At 44.9% G+C, this 20,536-nt stretch overlaps 1 protein-coding gene across 1 annotated transcript in view; it reads left to right on the plus strand.

The window, feature by feature from the left end:
• Nucleotides 1–9,621: 9,621 nt before the first annotated feature.
• The window catches only part of erfl3 (Ets2 repressor factor like 3), a 46,437-nt gene continuing 35,522 nt past the window's right edge, over nucleotides 9,622–20,536 (plus strand). Inside the window, exon 1 of the mRNA XM_083989840.1 lies at nucleotides 9,622–10,275. Coding sequence (XP_083845966.1) covers nucleotides 10,254–10,275 — 22 coding nt within the window. The 5' untranslated portion in view covers nucleotides 9,622–10,253. The remainder of the gene's footprint in view (nucleotides 10,276–20,536) is intronic.

Genomic DNA, 20,536 nt, shown 5'->3' on the forward strand with positions numbered 1-20,536 from the left:
ACATAACCAAACAATATAACATCAGTATTGTATGATTGTGATATTAATTCACAGTTGAATTATCCTTAGTGTTTTAGGTTTGTCACTGTGTTGTGTCCCCAGAATCGCTCCCTGCCATCAGCGGTGAGTAGCTGCCTCTGTTCCAAAGGTAGCATCCTGTCTGGCATGAGCTGCAGAAAATATCATGCTGGTCATAACATTTTGGCTCATCATTTTATAGGACAGCTACAACAACTACTAAGACTGCAAGTTCATTCTTGACCTTGGAACCATAACGCTTTTCAACCACATCTTTTGCAACAGAGTAATCAAGTCCAGTCAAAGAAGAGTCTAAGGTGAGGTTGAAAAAAGCAAGTGAGGTGATCTTGACATTTTTCTGGCACCTTATGAAAATGTTTTGTCTTGTCAACACTTCATAAAAGGAAATGCTGTCGTCCCTCTATCAGATATTGAATGCACACAAACAACGTAGTTAATCCTACATGCAGCCAAAGTACAAATAATTAGTCGAACACTTGAATGATGTAAAACATGAGCGTCAAAACCACCACAATATACAATGGCACACACAGGTCAGAAAAAATGAATCAGTGCTACTGTATAACAGCAGCTCAGCTCCCACACTGTGAATGAGCCCACAGCGCGGCACCTCCACAAAGGGACCTACAGTACAGCAACGCAAAAACAATCACACGCGCACACACACAGGCAGGCAGGCGCATACGGGGAAAAAAAATCCGACAAAGCAAAGGATGATGGTGATTATGACACATAGCTATGCCACCCACAGTGGTGCCTGTGCGAGGGCAGAGCACATCAAACTGAGCAAGTGTAACACATGCTCTGTGTCAGTCCTCCTCCCCTGCACTGGCATGTAATGTATGACACATAGCTGAACCACCTACAGGCCTGCTGTCTTCATGCCCAGCTGATGATGAGGTGGGGGGTGGGGGGACACTGAGGGTACCGGGTCCAAGGAGAGAGAGGTTTCTGTCAAATTGTCCTCCGGGTGGAAGTGGGGGTAAAGTAAGTGTTGACACCCAGCTGTTGTGTTTGCTATGTGTCAGTGAGAGGGTGTAAAGGATTGTTTTGGTTGAATTAAATGTTTTGAACTTTAAAAATATCCCCGCATATGACCTGGAGTGGGGGGCATGAGTGTACCACTAAATGTCATCCTTTTGTTCCACACCCAAAGCCAAATGAGTATAGCTGTGTTTGAAACAAGCCTTGGGATGTTGTGTGGCTGCAGGGGCAATTCTCTGTATGTGGTTAGTGCGTAGTATTGGGTGGGTGGGTGGGGGGTGCAGGGGGGTTTAGTGGCTGTTGGCCAAGCACCTCTGGGTGATCCAATCTGAAGAAGGGGGGGGGGGGGGGGGTGACCCTGACTTACCCTGTGTGAGGATGACTAATTGAGGATGAGAGAGACGGGGCAAGAAGCTGGGGCTGTTGCTGGATCTGACCCAGACCTCTTCTGCACATACAGTACATGCCTCAAACACACACACACACACACACACACACACACACACACACACACACACACACACACACACACACACACACACACACACACACACACACACACACACACACACACACACATACACACACACACACACACACACACACACACACACACACACACACACACACACACAAAAGTTAATCTAATTCTGGACTTGCTGTGACACATATGGATGAGAGAGGGGAGGAGAGAGGAATATTTGTACTGTACAGGGACGAAAGGTGAGGAATTCCGAATTTGTGCTCACATCCTTCATTGTAATGTTGTTATTTTTTTACAATTTATCATTTAATTATCTCCAAAAAAAAGAAGTGATGACGGCTGCTGTGGACAACTCCCTCCATCAGTTTGTAACTAACTGACTTTTGTCTAGCACCACCAATCTTAAAATTAGACAATTCACGGACCAGTGAGGCATTAACTGGTGACATACAGTTAGCTACATATGTTTCCAACATTCGTTCATCAAATTTCCTGTACCATAGCGTACCGTGGTTATTTTCCAGTTAACTGATGATAATATTCTCAAGTGGCTGTACCTCAGAAACTCAAGTTACAATCATAGACCTAAAATCAACAAATGCAAACAGGAAACGCTTGTTATGCTGATGACATGGAGCAAAGATGCCATTGTTTTAGAGCTGTGTTTCTTTCAAACGGATGATTGTAGTGCTTCCTTACCTCTGATTTGGTCTCCACCAACCCCTGTGGCTTTTTGGATGGCTAATTGCTCCATTAAGTTCACTGGCTAACTAGCTAGCTGGCTTAAAGTTGCTGAAAGGATTTGTGGAGCGGTGGGAAACTGTAGATACACCATCCTTTTTTTACAATCTAAAACCAGCGATAATGGCTGATTTGCATATTATTGAAAGTAATGTCTGATTGTTATCTGTAGCTGTTCCTTCCTCCTGTCACTCATGATGTTAAATATGAAAGCAACAGGTATAGCTGGGAGGAGGCAATGGTCTACTGAGAGCTTAATTGTTGCTCTCGCAATAAAGGTTGCCTCTCATTCATGCAAATGCAGCATAACTGAAATCAACCGACAGACAAGAGGAAGAAAAGAGAAATGTATGGTGAGCCCAAGGCAATTGCACAAAGTGGAAGCAGGTGATGGCGCCGTAAGTCAAACGCAGCGGTTAAGACCGAGAAATTATTTAAATCAGAGATAAGGAAAGAAAACAGATAGGGATGGATGGGAGGAAGAGAGAGTGTGCACTCTGGTCACTGAAGGGGGGAGACGAGTGAAGAGGGGAAGAGGAAGCTCTGTGCTGTGCCAATAGGAAGAGTTTGTTCCTCAGTGAGATACAGGAGACAGTGTCAACACACACGCTGTGCTCAATATAGCTACTGTCACACGGCCAGGCATACCTCTCTCTCCTTTCCAGCCTGACACTTGCACCTTCCTTACCACCGGCTCCTGTCTTGCTCGCACAGACACACTGCCTCACCCACCTCATCCGAACAGGTTACATTCTTCCTTTCCCTCCTCTCAGTCGTCCTCCGCGGCCCCCGTCCATCAATGTCACGTCCCTGAAGCTAAATTAACTGATCTCCCCTTCCTTTGCTCTTTCTCCCCATCTCTCTCCCCTCACTCTCTGTATATATTACAGGCTTGACACCCTGCCAGACACTGGTTTAATATAACAGACATTCTCTGTGCCTTCCACCCCGCTCTCACATTACCCTCTCTTTCCAACTCCCACCACCCCACTTTCATATGGGCACTGGCCGCTTGCTTTTCCATACTTTACCCACCGCAAAAGGAGTTTTTTTTTTTTTTTTTTTTTTAGTTGTTGTTCTTGAATAGCTCCCTCATTGCCATGGTAATCCAACAGAAAGAGAGTGTGGTTTTCTGTCTAGGGCCTTGTGGATGAAAATAGAAAGTCACAATGGTTTCTTTAAGTGGCCGTGAATCTAAGACATCAGTCAGTGGAAACTTAGAGTTGCCATGAAGAAGTTTGAAGTGTGTAAATGTGTGACGGTTGTGTGTACAAACGCAGACACATTTCCCTATTTCTCTTCTTCTTCCAGGTGGACTTCTCACTGCCTTCCTGTTGATGCCCCTCTTCCTCGTCTCACTTGTCCTCCAACGTCACCGCCCCGTCCCCCCACCCCCTCGCTCCTATTCCTTCCCTCCACCTCCTCCTCCTCCTCCTCCACCGCCACCGCCACCACCTCACCGCTCGCTGTGGTAATCCCATTACTCATGTGCGAATACCAGCTGGGGAAGAGAAGGAGTGAGGGAGGGAGGGAGAATGTGGACAGAGGATAACTGTGTGGAGGCCTCGCGACCCAGCGAGACGGTTGGACATCCTGGACGTTTATTCAAACTGCTGTTCAGCAAAGGAGACCGAAAATGTTGACTGACATTACAAATTGTTTCACTGCAGTTTGAGAAGTGTTTTAAGGCAGACCCCTAATGACCCTATGAGGGGTAAGAAGGGGGGAAAAAACAGACAGAGAGACAGAGGGAGGGATATCTGGCTGTGTCTCTGACGGTTGGACTGGCAAGCTTGAAAATAAACAAGTTCTTTGATGACAAAGAACCCATTGACTCTCTTATTCCCTCTCTCTCTCCCACTCCTTATTCTCCACAGCTTTGCTCTCTTTTCCTCTCTCTCTCTCTGTCCTTTTTTCACTCTTGCCATTTCTAAGGGGTGAGGTTGGAGGGTGAGTGTGCTCTGTGTATGTGTTTGTGGGGTGGGGGAGGCATTAACCGCCACCCTGCTGCACTTGTTGTTTCCCTCAGCTGCCGGCTTTTTCTTTCATCCGGTCTGCTCCCGCTCCTCATGCCTTTTATTCTAGCGACCCATCTTCCCTTCGCCTTTCACTCCCAGTACTAGAAGTTCAACCTTTTTCTCCTCAAGGTTCCTCCCATGAAGAATTAAAGCTTGAACATGTTTTTAACTTTGCAGGCATTAACCAGTACAATACAGTCTGAAGTTGATTATGTAAGATCATTCACTGGAAATCAAGTCAAACGTTACTGTAGCTGCTTGATAGACCGGGTGAATGAGAGAGGTACAGAGAAACTGAGTGTGTGCATGTGCATGTCTATGTGCGTGTGCTGGTGACTTTGTTCACGTCACAAGTCGTAATGAATCATCACATGCCCTATGTACATATTACACCTCTGTTGGTTGTTTAACGCCCTGTCCAGGAATTATAATCGTGCCCGGCTTCCAGTGATTGCTGAAATCAGCTTCTGCATGTACATGCATTGCATATGTGTGTGTGTGTGTGCGTGTGTGTCTGCACTGCCTGTGGTGGCACTGGTTAGTGGGCTACCACACCCATTGTCCATGGTAATTACACTGAGTCGAGCCATCTGTGTTATAGAGGCTCAGAGTAGAGGAGACCCGTGTGCGTGTGTATTAATGCTGACTGGATGACATGTTATGCAGTTGCGCCATTAAAAAGGAAATCGGTGTGGTTTTTGACCCTCTTGAGCTTCTGTACACTAACTTTTTTAACAGTTGTGACAGTCATATCGTCCAGTCTTACTTGGGATGACACATCACTTCGCTCATGTTAAGATGAAGCGGGGAGACGATGGGGGGTGGGTAGTGGTTTGAATCTATATAGGGAAGATATCTGGGGATGTTCACACCCACACCCACCCAACTGTGAGCATTCACATACACACAAACACTCCAGTGACAAACTCTGCGCTCTCCCTTTCATTCTCTCCGTCTTTCTCTCCAGAGCGTCTGTCTGTCACTCTGATTAGGAACGGACAGAGTCACATAAAGCACCGAGTGGATGAAAAAGGGCGGGATGGGAGATAGAGGGAGTTACGGATGATGTGGAACCAATAGGACAAGGCTCCTCTGTGATACTCTCCATTTGTCAAGCACATCATCAGGCTCACTTGCCAAGTAATGGCCAAATGCATGTGACAATTTAAATAAATAATATGTGAACATTTTTTGCTGCAGGTGTCGAGATTCACGTTCATACGCAGCCAAGACGTAGCTGTGAGAAATATGTTTCTGCAGCAAAGAGACCCATTATGTTTCTGCGTGCTTACAAATTAAATGAAGAACTGTTGGAAAGTTGAAAGTCATACTTGAAATGGTCCTGGGAGTTATGAAACAGCGGTCTCTGTTCTGGGTTGATTTGGGGATGGTGACAGAAGAAGATGCCTGTAATAAAAGTAACTGGATGCTATTTTTGCATAAGTTGCAGGTCTTTATTTCAGTTTTTTTATGTTAGCCACGGTGCCCAAAGACAATTTAACTTCCTGTCAGAAAGTCTGTCTTAGTATTTAGAGAGTTAATTCTAACTTTATTAAAGACAAATGCACTGCAAAAGTCACCATCTGTTAAGAAGAAACATGAAACAGACAGTACGTGCATCAAGTGAAAGACAAATATCCAGTTTTGTCTGCTGCGTGCTTCTATACCAGATGACAAGATCTTGGCATTTTCTAATTAAATTTGAAATCACATTGTGTCTAGCTTCAGTTTTGACACAGGTATTCAGATTAAATAAGGAATCTTATTTATGAGATGCGGATAAAAAAAACAACAACATATCTCTCAACATGAACTTGTAGCCTAAACTACTGAAGCATAATCAGCTTTGAAAATAGACACTGTTGATTCTTTTAATTGATTTGATTAATGAGTCCATCAACCTTGAGCTTGTAAAGGAAATAGTGAGTGATGAGCGTGAGCTGAGGGAAAAAGAGATGCAGGTATAACGGAGAGGTAGAGAGGATGTGGGGGAGGAACAAGAGGAGGTGTGAGAGTGAGGGAGGGTGGACGGACATATGGAGAGATGGGTGGTTAAAGACGACACGACGATAACGGACGGAGTAGGAGCAAAGAATGGGGGAGAGAAAACCGGAGAGGTGGATGAAAAGCATGAGCGAGGGAGGAGGAGAGGAGGAGGACACGGGTGGGCGAGAGGGAGGGTGTTGAGTGAAGCACTATGTTTATCAGTGTTCAGAATGTACTGTGCTGTAGATTTGTCTGTAAATGTCACCTCCTGTGCTTGAGTTTCAATAGAGTACGCTCACACAAGTCACAACAGGCACACGCATGCACACACTCACTCACATAAATACACAGAAATATCAAAGAGGAAAAGCCATTTGTCCACTCTGCACTTAATCGCTAAATCACACTTATTTGACTATGAGTTTTTTTTTTTCCCTCATCTCCTTCTGGAGCTTTTCCTCTTGTCCTCTCTTTGATTTCTTCTCTCTCATCTCTCCCTCTTTGTGAAGAACCCAGGGGATGCTGAAGAGCTCTTCACCACAGCCACAAATACAGACTTTGGGAAACATGGGGAAATGATAGATACGAGGTGGATACACACCAAACCAGGTGATAACACACCACGGCGACAAACAGAGGAACTGTCAGATTACCCTATTGTCAGCCTCCGTGTGAGAAAAGGAAAACATGCAGGCCTCTGCAGTGGCTTTCCTGCTCTGAAGAACAAGAAGACGAGGCATGTGGCAGTTTCCTGAGGGTTCAGCATCCAGTTCTAAGGGGTCTTTTTTATTTCTTCTTTTCCTATGGTCCAGTTTCTTATCAGGCAGAGCAGAGTGGGTTTCCTGAGCCTGACAGAGAATGGCCAGTGAAGGGAGCAGAAATCCTGTTCGTAAATCACACCAGAGGGACACTGCTGCTGTCAGGGGACTTTGTTTACTTTGTTTTTATTACTGCTGTCTTATCCTGTTGACAAGGCAGGGCAGCGGTGTGTGTCACTGATGTAACAACATGGTCAAAAAAAAATGCACAAAAACACACATAATGCCTCTCTCCACCTCGCAGCAGGTGCCACCGAACAAGAAAGCACAAAGGAGGAGATGCACTTCACCTCCCATGTATGACGCCACACCCACTCACATGCACACTCATAACACATGATGGCCTGATATCAGTGGCACAAGAGGAAGCAGAAGGTCAGTGTGTTGGAGGTGACAGGAAACACGTCTGGGCATGAGACCCTTTCGCACAATCAAACCACATCGAGCATCTGGACACATGACATGACTGTATGTCTCTGAGCTCTGGGGTAGGCTACTTGAGATGCACATGGACATACATAGTACGATGCACACACTGGATCATTGTACACGTGTGTGTAGGCTATATGTGTGTGTGTGTGCAGTGTGTTTGATTGTGAGATTAAAAGCAAGATACAGCTGGTTGACTTCACCGTAAAAAAGAGGAAAGGGGAGTTGATGCTTCATGAGAAAGTGGCAGCAGAACAGGATGCAGGTTCATATTCAAATGAACCACACAGTCTTTTTTTTTTTCTTTTTGTTTGTTTTATATGAAGAGGTTCTTGGTGTACATTACTTTGATCTGTAGCCCACGTATTTCAGAAGAAATTCAAATAAGGGTAAAAATGGTTGGTCTAGGGTTAGGGCTGCTGTGGCTGCCAAAATCAAGAACAGTGGAAACTGTAAACAGTGGCATAGCAGTGCAGTAGTTTTACGACACTGTCTGGCACACTTGAATATTTCCACTTTAGGGGGAATTCTTTATGCATTTACAATTACAGTAACACTTAATGTGGAATTAACAAAGTAGTTATGGTATCATTAAGTAGGCTAGTCTACATCATGATGACATACTGCAGGCCTTGCTTGACATGCAAATGGGGACTGAAATATTAACAAAAAGTGATCAGTTATTTTGTCTGAGATATGGTCAAAAGTTTGCACGCTGCTCTGGAGGTTTAAAGTTTTCACATTGCATGAACCATAGCTGGCCCTTAAAATTAGTTATGGTGTTAGCAATCATGTTGGCACATACACCAAACTGAGGCACAGAAAAACTTTTATTTTAGATGAATGTGAAAACAGTTTGTCTAGCATCAAACTGTGCTCTTACATCACATGTGTTCAGTGGGCTAAAGGTCCAAGTGAAGTAAGCAAACCAAGTGCTCACATTAATGGTGAAACAGGTTTAGCTTGCTATAATCATCCCTCCAGGATTCCTCACTAATGCTCCAGTTTAAGACATTCAAAACTAATGACACATCATGTTTCAGTGTTCATTTTGGCAACTATTGTTTTCTTATGTGGTATATTGATGTGTTGATGAAAAGAAGGGATCACCGCTGACACGAAGAAGAAGATCAGTGTACAAAAATGCCGAATCCCAGAAGCCCAGATCGATGCAGGAGCCGGCTGGTTAAAGCTGAAGAAAAACTGAAGAGCCACAAACACGTCTAAGTTCGTGACGCCAAAATTGTGGTATATTGATGTGTTGATGAAAAGATGGGATCACCGCTGACACGTCTTTGCTTGTATTCAAAAAAGAAGTTTATTAACAAGAAGAAGATCAGTGTACAAAAATGCCGAATCCTGGAGCATCTCTGGTCCAAAATGAGATCTCTCTCTACTGGCCCAAAGCTCTGACCTTATATATGTTTCTAACTCCAAACACTACCTTCTCCAAACTAAGGAATGCAACTAATCAACAAAGACAACCTTGATCTGGATCATTTACTTTCTGGCATTTAAGCAAGAAAGTTAAGGTGTATAATACACTACACTTACACCTGGAAAAACACAGTAAGTCTGTCCTTTAAATAAAAGTTTGAACTTTTTTCTTTTAGTAGGCTACATTCCCATCACTTAAAACAAATGTAGCACCTTGTGTTACACTTGATTTGATAAGGATAAGCAGTAATACTGAGTTTGAATTTCCTGTTTTATGTGTTAATCACAAAGTGACGCTTTCATATTCAATTTGCCAGTTTAATAAGTGTAATTATCCCAACATGAAGGGGCCTAATTAGAGCCATAACCCCAGATTGACGTAAACGGTCCGCCGTCAGCCGAGCCGCTCTCGCGCCTCTCTCGAATCGTAGGACTCGGATGTGACGTCACCACGGCAGCCCGCTGTGGCGGTCTCCAGGGCAACGCCGCGTGCTGCAGTGAAGCCAGCCCAGGCCCCGGCTCGTGGTGAGTGGGCGTGACTCGCCACGTTACCCCCCACCCCCCTCCTCCTCCCCTCCCTCCCTCCCCGCCGCCCCTCCCTCTCTCCCGTCAGTGTGGGCGGGCCTCGCGCAGAAGAGAGCGAGCGAAACACGACACCCTGAGGACGGAGAGAGGCACGGGGGGAGGAGAGAGTAACACTGAGTGGTGTGAGAGTGAGTGGAGGACTAAAAAAAAAAAAAAAGTCTGTAAAGAAAGAGAGGTTCCTCTCTCCAACGTTAATTTCTGTCAAAGAAGTAACGAAGCTTTGCGGCGGGGAGATGTCAAACAGCGGCGAAGATGCGGTTGAGACGGAGTAAACAGCTCCCGGACAGTTAGCGAGAGAACTTGTGGAGCGGAGAGAAAGGCTGCTCGGCCGGACCGGTGGGACGGTTGGCCGTTTTTCCGCCGCAACTTGAGCAGATTTCAACGCTGCCAGTAACGGGACAAGAGACGAGGACCAGACAGCGAGGTCTCGACCGCTCAGCCCCGGTGGAAAGCGAGCCCTTTTCGGTCGGTTTGGTCGGTTGGCGGGGACCCGGAGGGTGAAACGGACCGAGAGAGAGAGCGCGGCGGCTCGAGAGAAGCGACGAGAGCCGCTGAAGCGGCAGCGACAAAAGTTTGCCGTGTGTCTTCACCTAGTTTTCCAGATCGGGAACTCGAGGCGAAGGAAGAGGCCGACCGAGAGACTGACTTTCCTTTCCACAAGCAACTTTGTGGGATTCACCCAGTTTGGTAAACTTTATCCACTCGCTGTCTGTCTCAGCTGAAGCAGAGAGAATGAAAACACCCGGAGATAGTGGTAAGTTTGCACGAATCATGCTGTGAATTTTTTTTTTTCTAATCCACCATTGTCTTTTCTTGTTTACCTGCCGCGGTTGTTGTCGCCCAAGCTAACTGTGTCCACACTGCTGATCAATTAACAAAGCTAGATAATTATCAGCAACCGAAAAAAACAACAACTAGATAAAATTCAGTTTATTTTACGTTGCTTTCCTGATTAGTGCAATAGTCCATTGTTAATCAAGATAAGATAGTGAAATCTGGTGCAGCTTTAGTACTGTACTCCGATTCTAGAGGAAGTGGTTAAACTACTGTACAGTTGTTACAGCGACATCCTCTGTGTCACCCTGACAACCTAATTTCACCATCCAACACCTTTCAGAGAAGTGACTGAGAATCCTAGAAGCTGTGTGTGTCTATGTGTGTGTGTGGCTGAGAGATGTGGACGTGTTGATAAGTCTCTTGAAGACTTCTCCTCCTGCTGGTAGTGGTGGTTGAGGTGATTGGACCCAGCCAGGTATGCATGGTGCAATCTGATATTAACCTAGTAATTGAGCATACGTTTGTCAGGTACTTGGCCTGTCAGCATGCTGAAGTGAGAGCAGGGGGGGGTTTCCAGTAGTCAGCTGAGGTGTGTGTGTCCGTCTGTGTGTGTGTGTGTGTGTGTGTTTAATTCCTGAAATGCTTGCATAAGTTTGTTCTTGCTCTTCTCTGTTAAAGCCATGGCAAATTTTCTGTAGAAAGGAGGAAGTGGAAGTACTTACCCTTTGTGCCAGCTATGCACTTTATTATTTCTTAGTGTCAGTAATGAACTATCTGCATGACACGGCAATGAGTAGGCCTGCTTGGTTTGTTTCAGTTGACATAACTGATCTAACTGATCTAACTGGAGCTCGTAAAAAAAGACGATTTTCATAGTCGATGAAGCAAAAGCAATGAGAAATGCCAACTATTTGCATAATTCATCCTTTCAAATAAGGGGGTTTGCTAATCTACTGTGTCGTGGATAATTGTAAACTGAATATTTGACCTGTTGGAGAACAAAAAAGTGTTTTTAATGTCACCTTCAGCAGATTAAAAGTCTTTATGCTCTGTATTCCAATAGATTATTGAAACACCAAACAAACATTAGCCCTATAACAAGCTTTAAGCACATGGGACCTGTAGTGGATAACATCTTAAAGCACAGTCAATGATTGCGCATGGCCCACTGTGTAAAACAAAATATACATATTTAATGTTAAGTTGTGTTTCCTTCGGGAATAATGTGATGCCTTTCTAAGTACTTACTGGTAGGCATTTGGCATGGGGCCATGTGTGTGTGACCGACAAACTGTGTGGGACAAACTTTTCCACTTGGGATGTTCCCCTCCCCTCCCCCACCCTGTCCCCTCCTGACTCCCGCTGCACCCAGCCTCAGCCCCTCAGCCCTCCACATTCCTGCACACACACACCCACTCTCTACTAGCAGCAGCCCCGAGGAGAGGAGGCTGCCATGACATCACACACCGCATCCCACCACAAGTAGCCCTTTTATTGCATCCAACTCAGTGTTTGTGGGGCAGCAGATAGCTTAAGCACTTCTGGGAAGGCACTAAAAATTGATTGCGCCAAGGTTACGGGTTAAATGTATGCAGTCGGAGCGTGTTTGTGTTTTGTTGTCGGTTCAGTGAAGGTGAAGAATTTTAATTAACCTAACTATTAAAATAACTGACTAATCATTTCAGATCAGATTATTTACCATGATGTAGATAAGCACATCTCTGTGGTGCCTCAAGTTATATCAAGTTATTTATCAGTTATCAAAATTACATTTGATCAATTCTATGTTAATTCACTAATCGATTAATCCTCTCAGACAGCAGTAGTTGGTAAACATAGCATCTCGGTCTTAGAGGCATTATCCAGCAACCGGCACCTTTAAATAGTTGAATTATTGAACTGGTTAATCTGTGTTGTTGTCCTGATCTGTCTGATCTCCTGCTGTTGCTGCGTTTGCAATCAGAACACAGGCTTTAACCCTTAACCTGTGTAGCTCCCATCATTTAGAGTGAACATACTTCAGTGGGATATGTCCAGGATAAAAAATGTAATCATCTCCCTTCCAGGATGTTTGGTGATGTAGGATTACATCCCATACGGTATATAAGCTGCTGCCTCTACGAACTTACCTCATTTTTCTCCATCACCGGACGCATCCTTTGCACTCCTGTTTTCCACAGTCACTTCATTAGCCCTAATAGATGATATGATTTCTGCCTAGATAGAGAACTGATGCGATGAAGCAGGAAATGGCAGGGTTATACTGCGTCTGTTGCTGCTGCTGACAGATCAGTGTTGGGTTTTGTTGTACGGTCGTAAAGTATCCGATTTAATTTTGGTTTCAATCACTGAGGTTTACCTGGTCTTTGTTACTGTTTGACAAGTCTGGGGGTTTGGTTGGAGAGGCAAAGTATTCAACAGGTTGCCTTAGTCAGCAGCAGCAGACAGCGAGGTGGTGGTTGTCTGCACAACACAGTCACATATCCACCTCGCTGTGTCGCTCAAAGGTTGCGCTAATGATTGATTGAGCTCTATAGTCAATTGGATGTACACACACATTAATGACTGTACTTCTGTATGTCTCTTCTATACCCCCGCCACACACACACACACGCAGCACTCTGGCTTTTGTGTTTCACCCGTTTTCCTCCATCCCTCCCCAAGGGTTACAATTTTTCTTCCACCACCTCTGTCTTTCTTTTCCCTCTCTCTCTCTGACGGGATAAGGACTGGTGTGTGTCTTTGTGTGATGGAATTGCATAGTGGGACCCCTGGCTCTGGAGTGGCCATTGTATGTGTGTGTGTGTGGAGTGTGGGACAATGGTGGGAGTGGGGCTGGCCCTGGGGCTGATTGTGTGTGGACTTGTGGGGCCAGGGACCTCTCATTGTACTCATAATGGTGCGGAGTAGCTCATAGTTTGGTGGTGCTTTTGACAAATGAAGAGACGGCACTTGTGTGTGTGTGTGTGTGTGTGAGAGAGAGAGAGAGAGAGTGTGTGACAGTGTGAAAGGAAAAAGTGAGGTAAAAGCGGGCATCCTTGTCTATTTTTCATCAGTCACTCAGCTACTTGGTTTAATGATGGTTGTTGTTTTTCCCCTCTTTGTGCTGCGTGCTGTTTCCCCAGAGTGATTGACAAGCTATGGAGCTGTTATACCATCTATTCTCAATGCACACAGGCAGTCTGGCCTTATGATGTGGCAGGGCAGGAGACAAAAGGGTATATAGCTCGTGAGCAAAGGATTTTAAAAGGAAACATTTCACCTTTTCCCCGTGTGGGTTTATGTGTGTGATTGCAAGCATATGCTTTTCAATCTCAACACACAACCACTGTGATGATAAGCGCAGCGATTAGCCTTATCTGCGAAAACTCCCTCGCAGTGCTGACCACAGCAAAACCACTACCTCCCATTATCCCAATACAGTTTTACAACAGGGTTTATGGGACAGTTCCCTGCTGTGATCAGGCTCAGCCAACATGCTTAGGGCCTGAAACAGATGATGTTCCATAACAAAGCTGGTTATCTTCCATCTGAAAACGCAGGGAAATTAAATCAGGTGCCAAGAATTGACTTTGATTACTGGAGTGAACATATTGGGAGTTAGAGAACACTTAAGTGGACTGTGGACCAACACTGAATGCAGGGTTGCATTACACTATATATATAAGTAAGTATAATAAGTATATATATATATATATATATATATATATATATATATATATATATATATATATATATATATATATATATATATATATATATATATATATATAAATTGTTACATTATATTCAACTCAATAAAGATTGACTTTTTTAAAGCCACACAATGACATCTGCCATGCAGCGGTATAGCGTGGCTCACATTTCCGTGTCACCACAACCCTTCAGGAAAGTTTTGATATGGTCGTCTGTGATGCTAAGTTGACAAATGACTTCTGGTAGAGAGGGGCCTTCAGTTGTGGAAATGTCTGTATTTAGCCAGGAATGTGACCAAAGGGAACAATGTGCTCAGCCAGTCGACACTAATAGACCTCCCCACCATTAGTCCTGCGCCGCCCTTGACCAGGGAGATCAGGGAGACCACAGCCAACAAGGCAGCGTTACCCTTGGCGGCCCGGGTGCTTCTGACCGCTGCCCTGCGCCGCTCCTGGCCCATTACCCCCACCTCCACAGTCCCACGCATTAACCTCACATCTGAGCATCGGGTCCTATAGATTATCGACCTCTCAGACCTGTATGATCGGCCGCATGGCTGTGAAGTTACCCACTATAAAGAGCTCCATTTAAAGTTCACTTTCTAACGCAGCAGCAGCACATCTAAATGTTTCCTCAGGCCATATGCATATATCTTTACTGTGAGTTGAGCCTAGTTTTACTGCAACGCTATTGGTTGTCGCCACAGCATGAACCCATATTGACTTTTATTGGTTATTGGTCAGGGATGGTAATGGTTAGGGATGAGCCTGGATGGGACGAACTGTTGATGGATAACTGTAACACTTTTGAGGAACGTATTTGTGAGTACAAATACACAGAAGACACACACACACACTGCTGCTTTTTATTGGAATTCTTGGACCTCCTACATTCCTGCTTAGAAGGTTAATAGTTGCCGGCTGTGTTGCATTACACATGAGGGGAAAACACAACAGTTACTATCTCTGCAAGCCCGCTCTGAACACACTCGCTCAGTGGCTTGCAAAGGCATGCTTGCATTCATATCGACATTTTACTACTTCAGTATAAATCAAATGTACGGCACAATGCTATTAAAATACGGTAAAACCTATTATTAGAGAGAAGTTAGAGAAAAGAAAGTAGCTTTTTTTTTTTTTTTAATTAATGCTAACAGGCTCCAAAAACGTCGCACACACACCAAGGGTATCTTTTCTAACGGGTATCAGACTTCATGTTGAGAATGCGGTGGGGTGTGTTGGTGTGCATGGATTGACCTGCACTGTTCGGCAGCTGTTTGTGTTTGCGCGTGCATGTGTGTTGTAATGTAATATGGGGAGTTTACAGAGCTACATTGTTGTAGAGGTGACTCGGTGGGGCGCAGAGTGGCATGTCATTGTAAAAGAATATCAAGTGTGTATATGTAGGAGACAGAGTTTTCTGGGTGGGCAGCTGAGCTGTGTAACAGGTACTGCCTGTGAACAAAGTGCGTCTACGTCGGTGCTTGTGGGTATATGTATAAAAGCCTCTTGCTGACAACGGCGCCACTGAAACTGATCTGAGTCTGATGACATGCACGCGCACCAGCCGAAGATCAGGTAACTCTACACCTCTGATCCTTCCAGATGAGAGGTTTTATTTTGGATCCTCTCAACACAATGACCTGTCCTTTAGGTTCGAGCCTGGAGTGTCACCTCGCTGCTGGATGGAGTATAATCAGTGTGTAAGCTGTCAAGACCCCAACAGCATCTAGTCACTCAGCCAGTCAGTCACGAAGCCAACTCTTCCTCCGTCTCTCGTGCTAAGAGTGTGGGCCCCTGCACCACCTATAACCACACCACAAACACCTAGCTCGGCTTGGTGCACACGCACCTGCACACACACACACACACTCATGAAAGGTATAGTCGCCTGTAATCCGTAAGCGATGCTTCTGTATACCACTGTGACTGTTTTTGCCAACGGTAAAGGCTCGGCCCCGACTGGTCTTGTAATGTATACTTCTAATCTTCTTAGATTAACCTCAATAATACTGGTCATGCTGAGTCTCGCACACAGCGCGGTTGCTTATGTACACACCAGGCGGGGTTCGAAACAATAGGAAGGGATCGTCTATGTACTGTAAACAGAAGTAGTAGAAGTAAAAGTTGACTTCAGATACTACACATGGCCATTCAGTAAGACTTTAAACCGGCAATCAGGCAGTTGGTGTGGGCAAGTCTTAGCCTGCTCTTGGTTTGCATAAAATTGTGTATATCTGTAGTAATAGTCATTAACAGTATCTGCAGTTTGGCAGATATTGATTTTGAGGCATGCGTGTCTGCCGTGGCTCTTGTTCTTTCTGAAGAGACTGAAGTTTTCCGTGTTTTGTTTAGAAACTTCAGCAGAATGTTTAAACTTACAAATATGTTGTATTTTATCTTGTTAATTGTAGAAGAAGAAGAGACAGACTTTGCCATTTATACACACTTACTTGAATGTAATCAGTGTGGGTGTCTATAAGTGTGTAAGTGTGACAGAGATTGCCTGTCCTGCTGCTACAGGCCCTTTGATTCAGGGAGGTGGTGAGTGGAGCTCCTAACCCCTCTCTAACCCCTTAAGTCCAGTGCAGTCAGCAGACACTCCCTGCAGAAAGGCAGCAGTGTTTGAATAGTTCCTCTGGCTATTTTTATCTGGGAATCTGCCTCTGTGCTGGACCCAGGGAGCCGGGGTGGAGGGCAAATATCTAATCTAATTTCAGACGATGGGAAGTCACCAAAAGGACTTCTGAGCCACTTTTGCATTGTGTCGATATTTTGTGCGCGTGTGTTTGTGTGGTTGGCTGTCGGGTATTGAAATGCTGGCTGGCGCCAAGTAAAACTTTCTCTCTTGTCACCCTCTTCCCCCTCCCGCACTCTTTCTCTCTCCCCCTCACCTCCCGCCCCCCTCCTCCTTCCCTCCACCCCATGTAAGGAATGCAAGATCACGTTTGCAGTTTTCTTTTCAACCAGTCTTTCCTCTTCCTCCGCCTGTCTGCCTTTCACTTTTACAGCTCTCTCGCTGTCTCTTTACCTCGTTTCACTCCGTCCCTCCCTCCGTGTTCAGACTTGTTCTCTTTTGTACGTCAGAGCACATTTTGAACTTTGAGCCAGCTCATCACAGTCCATGTATGTGAGTGAGAAAGTTATGTGCATTTTGAAAGGCAGGGCTTTGGCTGGGAATGCCATGTCAGCGGTAAAATGTGTGTCTTCGTGGGAACAGACTGTTCCAAACGTTTTTGTCTTTTTTTTTTTTTTTTAAAGAAAAAGATCGATTCTGGTGTGGTAAACTCTCACTGTGAATATTTTAGTGAATGGCTAGAAAGGCAGCTCTTTGATCATCTGAGCAACGGGGCTATTTGCAGGTGTGTGTACATACAGACACCACATAAATGTTAGTTAAATGGCACCCTGTCCTGTAGGGCTAACAGTAGCAGGCTGTGGTTGTGTGTGTGTGAGGAAAATAGATAAGTGGAAAGAGGACATCCTCTGCCTTTTATCAGTTGCAACTGCTTGATCTAATTTCAGCCTTCTGGGCAACCCCATACGTAAGCACTGTTCTTTTATACTTGAGATTTAGAAACACAAACCCACGGACTGTCTCAGCTTAAATTAGACCGAGCGATTGCTAATCTACCTCTTGTTTGTTTGAGTCACAGGCCCGTTGGCTGAATGCTGCTCTGTAGCTGGACTTGTGACCTCTGAGACGGATGAAGCCATCCTATGAAGTGTGTGTGTGTGTGTGTGTGACGTGGTGTTTTCATTTGGAGACACACATGCACATGTCCCTGTAGGCGAGTGAAACCTTTTTAAGCATCGATTGACCCTCCCATCCCACCATCCTCTCCTCCCTCTCACTATCGTTTCTGTGTCACCAATCCATGGACTAATACCCCAGTGGCAGCTCCTCTTCCATTAGCCTCCTCCTCCTCTTTCCTGCTCTCTCTTGCTTCATGTCACCCAACCCTTTTCTCTCTTTTTCATCGGACACCCTGATTTACCAGCCAACACGACTCGACGACCAGATTCAGAATGGTTGTCTGTTTTTTAAAATGGCTCAGATAGAGAAAGCAGTCAGACATACATGTATCAGCAGTAGACCTGGTTGTTGGTGTTAATTTGTCAAAGAAGACCTGAAAACAAACAGGAGCTGAAAGTCCGATTATTAGACCACGTGTTAGTATCAAGTGCGAGCTTGCCTCAGTGCATGTAGCGCTGATGCATTGCATTGAAACATATGTTCACATGTACACAATTTAACAAACACAGAGGCCTGGACTCCTTCCAAGATGTTTGGTCACGGGCGGCAGGATGAAGTGCAGTGGATTGCACTCACAGCAGGACAAACATCTGATTATTTTTCCCACAGGCCATCGTCCTTTTAAATGCTCTTAAGACTTCCTTCCTCCAGGACGTTGGCATTTTCTTGGCTCTCCAGGTGTGTGTGTGCGCGTCTGAGTGTGTCTGTTTCTCTGCTTGTGTTTCTGTGTGAGCTGGCCTCAGAGAAACTGAATAATGCATTGGATCATTGGAAAGGTATTTATAGGAAAGCAGAGCGATTAAACTTTAATGACAAAGCTGGCCATCAGTGCTGCACATCATATAGCATATCGTCCTCCTAAACACGCACAAACACACACACTAAGACACACACAGAGGCTCGTCTCAGGGAGTTTGTCCATAAGCTAATGTGCCAGCCAGTTTCTTATGCTGTACCACTATCCACTCTTTTAGTGCCTTGACCCGTGCACATCCTCTAGTATTTTGAGACAGTTGTGGCAGTGGTCGTTCGCCGAGGTCCGAGTTAATAATTCATGTGTTAGTGTTGCATGTAGTCAAAGGCGGTGACAGAGTTTTGGGTAAACACCTGTAGGCTGCACCTCTTCTCTCTAGCTGAACAGTTTTACTGCGGTGGCTTCCTCTTTCACTAATCCTCAGTTGCACCACTGTCCTTTTACAAAACCGAACTTCCACCAGATTGGGGAGTTACACAGTGTGCAGACGAACAGATTGCGCTTATGACTCGCCCCTGTCTCAACAGACATGCCGAAACTCCTCAATTAAAACCAGCTACACATGTTTGGCTGCAGCACCTATCTTCATACATACATCTAATTCTCTTCTGTCTCTCAGGAAATCCCTTAAACTTCAGCAGAATATATTATGTGCATTTGTTCCATAATTGTTTAACCACAGGGGGACTGGGAGCATGAGCAGTGATCTTGAGGGATTACTTCGATTATTCAATATTATGTTATTCAGTTCATCATACGATGATTTAATGTAGTTTTTTTAGTCAAAGACTTACGCAGCCTGTGTTTTTAGTTTGTGCGTTTGCTGCCTTTGATGATTATTTGTGTTTGGACATTTTCACGTCTGGCCATCAGTGAAGGAAAAAAAAAAACTTCAATTTACGCCCCTGGTCTATGACATCAAGGTTAAGCAGCTTGCCCAGCCCCCGCTGTCTGTGTGCATATGTGTGTGTGTGTGTGTGTGCCCCAGTGCTTCTGTACAGTAGCCCTGCCCTCAGTCACAATAGTTTTATCCATGTCCATTTTTAGCATCAGATGTGGCCCAGTGAAATTACATAACAACCAAGTAGTTGCGCACACACGCACACACAGTGATTGTTGTTTTAGGGGATTTAAGCTTTTGATGAAGAGAACAGTGAGCTAGATCCCCTGACCAGTCACAGGGTGAGAGGGAAAAGGAAAGTAGGGAAGAGTGGATCAAGAGCATGCAGAGGGATTTACAAAAGCATGAGGAAAGGAGGGAAAGATGACGAGCTAAATAGGGAGAGAACCAGAAAGCACGATGGAAGAAGAGGAAATGGTCAAAAGGGGCTTAGTTATTCAGCCTGGTAGATGGGCAGCGGAGCTCTTCAACCGACACTCATGTCACTAATTAAAACCAAATCTAGTTCATTTGTGTTGTGATTTTAACACGTAAAGCGTGTACGTCTCGGGTACTCTATGGCAGCGAAGAAACTCTATTTAAAGAGATGGAACATAAATCGTGAATGAGAAACGAAGGGGTGAGGAGTGGATGCACTCAAACAGATTTTATCAGCATATTTTCTGTAACATGGCGCGCATGGTTTTTAACTGCCAGCATGTGGATCCGTGGTAAATAACAATACTTTGTATATGTGTTACCCTGGAAACAAGGCCATAAATGCAGCATTTTTCACCTGCCAAGACGTGTCAATCAAAATATTGTGCTCTTGACGACAGCCTACAGAGAGAACGCACAAAATAAATGAGAAAAAGTATAGTACCATAGCTGTAATTTTAAGGGACATGCTTTTGGACATATGCACATTAACACGCACGAGGGTCTTTGTAGTTTCTCACACACATGCACATAACATCTCTCACACACACACACTCTAACACAGCGTAGCCCCCAGCTAGTATCCTCACTGTGTGAGTGGGTGTTGTGTTTGGCGGGTTATTGTGTTCGTCTGGCCCAAGTATTAGCCGGGTTCTGTGCAATACTCTCTCCCTTAGGTTAGTTATGAGAGGAGGCAAAGTATAGAGGTGAATA

Source organism: Trachurus trachurus (genome assembly GCF_905171665.1).
Source record: "Trachurus trachurus genome assembly, chromosome: 16".
NCBI classification, from domain to species: Eukaryota; Metazoa; Chordata; class Actinopteri; order Carangiformes; family Carangidae; genus Trachurus; species Trachurus trachurus.